Below are 5,803 nucleotides of genomic sequence, written 5' to 3' on the forward strand. Positions count from 1 at the left end.
TCTTGGAAAGGACGTTGGAATACGACATACCCTTCTCCATAAAGTCAAACGCATCGCGGTTGTTTACTATGTCTGGTTGCGTTGGGGTGGGTGTCTGGATGGATGCCCTTGGTAGGACTGCTTCCACTAGGTGTTGTCTTAGTTGGGCCGATTGTGACGACTGGCTCGTTAATAGCCTCGCCACAGTAAGACCAGCCACTGAGGAAGTTGCTATACCCAGGGCTAACCCCAGGGTTCTGAGATATCAACATTGTAGTCGTGAAAAGACTTGCATTAATATGCTCAACAAAGTAATTCGTCCATAGTAATCAGGTACGGTTCGAGTATGTCTTGGTAAGGGATTAAGCTATTATTGTTGAAGTATCTTGATGCGTTGGATACTTGGGCGATAGGCCCATCAGCTTGATCGGCTGTTCCTTAGGGGCGGTTTTATTCTTGAACTGGCGAGGGATTATTTTTGCAGTATCTTGGGCCATATAGAAAAGTGAAATAACAGCCAAAGGGCCTAGAGCCTAATTCAGCTTGGCCATGATGAAGTGAGTAACTAAGGAACTGGATTAATGATAGATAGTTAAATGCTTCTATGGCAGTAGAAAAGATATGACTATTATAGTTACGCTGGTGTATATCTTGTGCCGGCATCAGGTTATGACCTGATATATCTTTCTATTGATCTAAGTACTACTACCTTGTTTGTCCTTCCTAGATAAACTTAGTGTTGCTTCCCATCTGGGTATGCCTTTTAGCCGCAGTACGGTATGTCGCAGATCCGTGTCTTTAGCACATGGCAATGGAAAATTTCTTTACAGCCGAATGGTAACCTGTGTTGGTTCTGAAAACATTCTGCTTCTTTCAATGTGACACTACGGCACGCTTGCAGGGGAAACTGCAGGGACCAAGCAAGGGTTTAAAGGTAACATCGCTTATTAGAGGAATTAATTATCCGGAGTGTGGACCCAACCGAAGAATTCCGTACCACTTTGTGTAAACAAGTTGGACAAAGAATATTAAATACCTAGATACGGCTTAGCCCACTGGTCCGTTCGGTGCATCAGGGTTCCAGTCTTCCGGGCCTTCCTCATCTTCTCTGTACAGCTGCCAATTCCGCGACACAGGTCCGCCGTACCGAACAAAGCCTTCCGGTGTTTGTTCCACCAAACTTGCTATGTTCTGATAGCCCTCGCGTTCCTCAGCACTAATAAGACACTGTCCAGCTAACTTTTCATTACGTATCAGCATAGGCTGCTTTTTGGGGTACGTTTTGGACCACTCTGCGTATTCGAATATGCCATGGTCTGGCATCAATGCTTTGCCGCAAGTCCAAGCTGTAGGTAATCTTGCGCCTGTAGTTAGCGTTCTCCATGGCCGCCCCCCAGCTATACCGATACAGTCTCTTTTATCCAGGACTACAAATGCCTCGCCGTTTCTTATCCGGATATAGTAAGCCGGAGTGTGATTGAGGCCCGCCAGCCATGTCACTGGGAGTGCCCATGTTTTGGTGTCACGGGCCTGTTTTCCTACGTTGCAGTGCAGGAAAGTCCGATATATAGACTTGTCAGGCTCGCCACCTGATGGCAAGACTCCCAAAACTGTAATCCTGGCAGGGGATGATGTCTCCGGGAGCGTGGCTACCTGCTGTAACCCATGGATCAACGAGTGCCAGGTTGATAAAGGCCGAGGCTGATGCAAATCTGCCCACTCATTATTTTCAATGCATAACAAGTGGAGACTCCGTAGGTGCGGTAGGCTGATGGGATGGAAGACCTTGTGTTTGTCCCACGTGCCTAGCATTGCACCGCATACAGGGTCCAAATTGATGTGAACGTGCTGCAAACGCGGTAACAGGCGTCGTAGATCCTCGCACAGATGCGTGGGGTCTGGGTCGGGGTTGCTATCATTTATGACTCCCACCGCAAGTTCTAGACTAATGCAACTTTCAGGAAGGCTTTTGAGTAAGGATGAAATGGTTGATCTCGTAGTCTTGTAGAGTTGAGCTTCTGACCAGGGCTTGAGAGGGTTTCTCATAGTTCGATGATGTCGTATAAGGGAGAATGACTTGAGATTAGCCATAGACGGGATAACATTTGCCAATTGCGGGATTAGTAGTTCCGCTTTGTCCCATTTGGCTTTGTCCAGTCGATCTGACTGATCGTCATGGTTGAGGTACAGGGTAAAAGACTGTGTTAGGGTGAGAGCTTGCTGATTGTGGCATGCTATGAAGCGATCTAGCGATTGGCCACAGGACAATACCAAGTCGCGATAAAGTATTGGCAGGGAAGTATCTCGCCACAGTTGATTAACCAACAAGCAAGAGATAACAACATCCCTGGAGTCATTACCAGCATAATTGATCACCTTGTCGAAGACTTCGGTGGGGAGAGCGCTAATTTTGACAGTCATGGGAAAAGAAAAGAGCATGCACACGGATGTGGATGGAAGCGAGGGTTAGGATAAAAGGATAAGCGAGAAGTCTAAAGTCCGTTCGGGCCGGGACCAGTAAGCATCTTAAATAGACATCATGCGCCACCTTGGCACTGCGGGGAACAGGGAAAGAATTTCTAAACCGTATCCGATTTGTATTACGGCGGCGATTTGAGAGTTGATAACCGTTTGTTATTCATGATATAAAGAACGTTTAAGAAAAGGAGTATAAAACTCTGATGTATTGAGAATATAGACTTTAATAAATGAAGATTATGCTCGAGAAATTTCCACCACGGCTCTATATGTAGTTTCTATGTAATCTCTATATAAAGATATGCTGCATTAACGATGCAGCAGGGATAGAGGGGACAATATTATCTCCTAAGTATACTTTCCGAATTCTGGTTGACTAATTGTAGAAAATATCATACTAGAAACATATCATATTAGGAAATGTTATTAACTTACCAGCCTAGATATTTACCACAATAATACTTATCGTCTCTGCAGTAGCTAGCAGCTAAGCAGCAGTCGTCGAATTTAGAGCCTTTGCATATAAAGCCGCTATTGCAGGCGTAATCCCTATTTGTAGAGATGGAGAGCGGCGGCTTTGTTGCTGATGGTTTCGCTGTTATGGATGAAGTTGTTACTGCACTGCCTGAATAGTTGCCGTCTTGACAGTTGTCACCAGAGAATTCCTTACCGGAGCCACACCTATTAAGTTAGATCAGCACCTAAATAAGAACGGGGAACATCAACTTACTTTCCCTCGAGGCCACAGCAGTCGCCGAAGTCACTTCTGATGCACGTCTTGGAGAAGTTGATCTTCTCACCACAACTACCATCTTCATTGACGTTACGTTGTACATTGAAAGCTTGAAGTAAACGCATGTTAATATGGTTAGAAATGGAACTTCTGGAGGCCCATGCTAACCAACACAATAGGTCTCCCCAGGCACGAAACTATCACATGCATCCCCGATGGTGGGGTTCGCAAGCATGAATTCTTTCAGCGTCAGTTGGAATTGGGAAAGGACATCGTCGCATCCCGTCCAAACGTCGGTCTTGAACTTCTGGCGACAATTCACTGCTTTATCATTCGGTAGGTGGGTGTTAACAGAACGGTGCAAAAAGTGTGAAAGGTCAAGGCTTCCCGTGACAGATAAACAAGTCGCGTATTGGGCGACGAGAAGAAAACCGGCCAGGTGTGTTGCAAGCTCCATGGCACAATCGAGGCAGGAACTCACCTTGAGACTGAAGTCACTTTTTTGAAAACTACGTTCCTTAGCCGTCGTATGATAGGAGCATGATTGATAAGTAGAAAATAAGAGAGATATGTCCCGTCTTAAGCCATGCAATATTATCTCACGACCTTTTTGATCAGCTTACACTGTTGATTATGGTCTCGGAATAGAGATCAAAATATTTCTTCTCTTTGCTAGCCCAGGCTTGCTGTTGTCGCTTTCACTATCATTGGTTCAAGCACAAGTATCCGTCGCCAACGGTGTCTCTGTCTATCAAGGGACTACAGTTTCGCAGAATCAACATGGAATACCCACCTTGGCATACAATTGCGCCAAGGTGCCAGCATCATGCGAAAATGTTCACCAACAATACCCTCTAGCAACCACCGTTCATGCAGCACCTGCCGGAGCTGTCACAGGCCATCATACTATCCTGGGCGCCAGGTCACATCTGCAGTTGCATTTTGATAGGAACGATAACATAGGTGGGCAAAGAGGCAAGGCTTGTGCAAAAAGCTGGAAAAACCACCACAACTGTCCAGAGTCTAACCAGCCAGAGTAAGTCCTTCTTCAAGCCACGAGTGAGAATAAGTTTCATTAATGATCAATAGCACTGTCCCTTCTGGAGCTATGCTGGGAGACGACTCTTTTCCGGCTGCCAGATGGAATCCGAATAATCTCGTCATGGGCGACGCAGGCTATAACAGAATCGCCAATGCAGCAGGCCAGTTTTCCGGTATGATATGGACTTGCGATGAGTTTCCCTTCGCCACGTATAAGACCCCCTACTAAAACCCATACCATGAGTCTGAAGCTGAAACATTAACCTCTGCAGTTCTGTTAAAGGAGGTGCCAGAGCGAGAATATACTACACCCTATAGAATACAGCATATAGTTTATTAATAAGCTTAATTCCTAGTATAATCTTTATGTTATTTAAGTAGGACTTTTAAAGTAATACTTTATTTACTTTAAGAAAAGTTATATTATATAAATTTATATTATTAATTATAAAAGTAATTATTAAAGGTATTTAAAAATATTATTTTAAAATATAATTTTAATTAAATATAAAGCTTATTATTATATTTATTAAGTAATATAATAATATTAATAAATAGTTTTTTAAATATTAAAAATATTTAATTAAAAAGTATTATATTAAAAAAAGTATTATTTAAATTATTTATTTATTTTATAATAATAATATAGTAAAAATAAGATATAAGCTTGTATTTAAAAATAAAATAAAAATAAAACTATTATATAATATAATTATAACAAATAGCTAATAATTTAATTTTATAATATAAGATTTTATATAAGTTATAGGATTAATATCTTATAGGTAATAGCTTAGTAGTAGACCTTAAGTAAGGTAACTTAAAGTAGTTAATAGGATAGATATAGAGCTGTAATAATAATAATAGTATTATAGGACTTAGCGCTAACTAGCTGAATGCTTTAGGGAATAGCACTAACCCGGCTCGTCAAGCATATAAGGATCTGCCTAAGGGTCCACCATTGCCGATTCTTGAAATTGCTCAAGATTTTGTGGAAGAACAGAAGGAAGACAAGCCGGCTGAAGAACCGTATATCGTGCGCGCTGTCAAGGCGAGTGACGGGAATGAAAGCTCTATTGTAGAAATCGAAGACAGCAAGGCACTGACTCCGAGGGCAGCAGACACGTCTGGATGGATGCACCGTCGCCAATCGAAGCGGCAGTGCGACTTTGTGACACCCTGTCCTGATGGCAGCTGCTGTAACAGGAAGAGACAATGCGGCTACGGAGAAGAAGTCTGCGGCTCCAAGGTCTGCGTTTCCAACTGCGATGCCACGGCCGCTTGCGGTAAAGACAGTCTCGGCGGCAAGGTCAAGTGTCCACTCAACGTATGCTGCAGTGCTTATGGCTACTGTGGCGTTGAGGACGACTTCTGTCGAGCTGGCAACGCAGACAATTCTTGCCAGAAGGGCTTTGGGAGTTGCACCAAGATCGAGCCGCCATCTTGCGGCGGACGCTCAGCCTTCGCAAGGAGCATTGGCTACTACCAGTTTGCCAATGTGCGCGAACGGCAGTGCAACCGCATCACGCCCAAGCAAATCCGCACTGAAGGCTTCACCCACTTGTACGGCGC

General features: G+C 43.7%; 3 protein-coding genes across 3 annotated transcripts in view; 1 reads left to right on the forward strand and 2 right to left on the reverse strand.

Moving 5' to 3' along the window:
- Positions 1–942: 942 nt before the first annotated feature.
- FOXG_10826 (uncharacterized protein) lies at positions 943–2,400 on the reverse strand (the record flags this gene model as incomplete). Its single annotated transcript, XM_018390302.1, has 1 exon — positions 943–2,400. One exon carries the CDS (start codon positions 2,398–2,400, stop codon positions 1,027–1,029), a length of 1,374 nt encoding a protein of 457 aa, XP_018248726.1. The 3' UTR covers positions 943–1,026.
- A 488-nt stretch (positions 2,401–2,888) lies between these two features.
- FOXG_20380 (uncharacterized protein) lies at positions 2,889–3,315 on the reverse strand (the record flags this gene model as incomplete). Its single annotated transcript, XM_018400662.1, has 2 exons — positions 2,889–3,138; positions 3,188–3,315. 2 exons carry the CDS (start codon positions 3,313–3,315, stop codon positions 2,889–2,891), a joined length of 378 nt encoding a protein of 125 aa, XP_018248727.1.
- Positions 3,316–3,759: 444 nt separating this feature from the next.
- FOXG_10827 (uncharacterized protein) overlaps positions 3,760–5,803 on the forward strand; it is a gene marked incomplete at both ends in the record, with an annotated part of 4,505 nt that continues 2,461 nt past the window's right edge. Inside the window, 4 exons of the mRNA XM_018390303.1 lie at positions 3,760–3,766; positions 3,839–4,226; positions 4,280–4,404; positions 5,137–5,794. Of these exons, the coding sequence (XP_018248728.1) occupies positions 3,760–3,766; positions 3,839–4,226; positions 4,280–4,404; positions 5,137–5,794 (1,178 nt within the window). The remainder of the gene's footprint in view (positions 3,767–3,838; positions 4,227–4,279; positions 4,405–5,136; positions 5,795–5,803) is intronic.

This window comes from Fusarium oxysporum, chromosome 1 (genome assembly GCF_000149955.1).
Source record: "Fusarium oxysporum f. sp. lycopersici 4287 chromosome 1, whole genome shotgun sequence".
Lineage (NCBI taxonomy): Eukaryota > Fungi > Ascomycota > Sordariomycetes > Hypocreales > Nectriaceae > Fusarium > Fusarium oxysporum.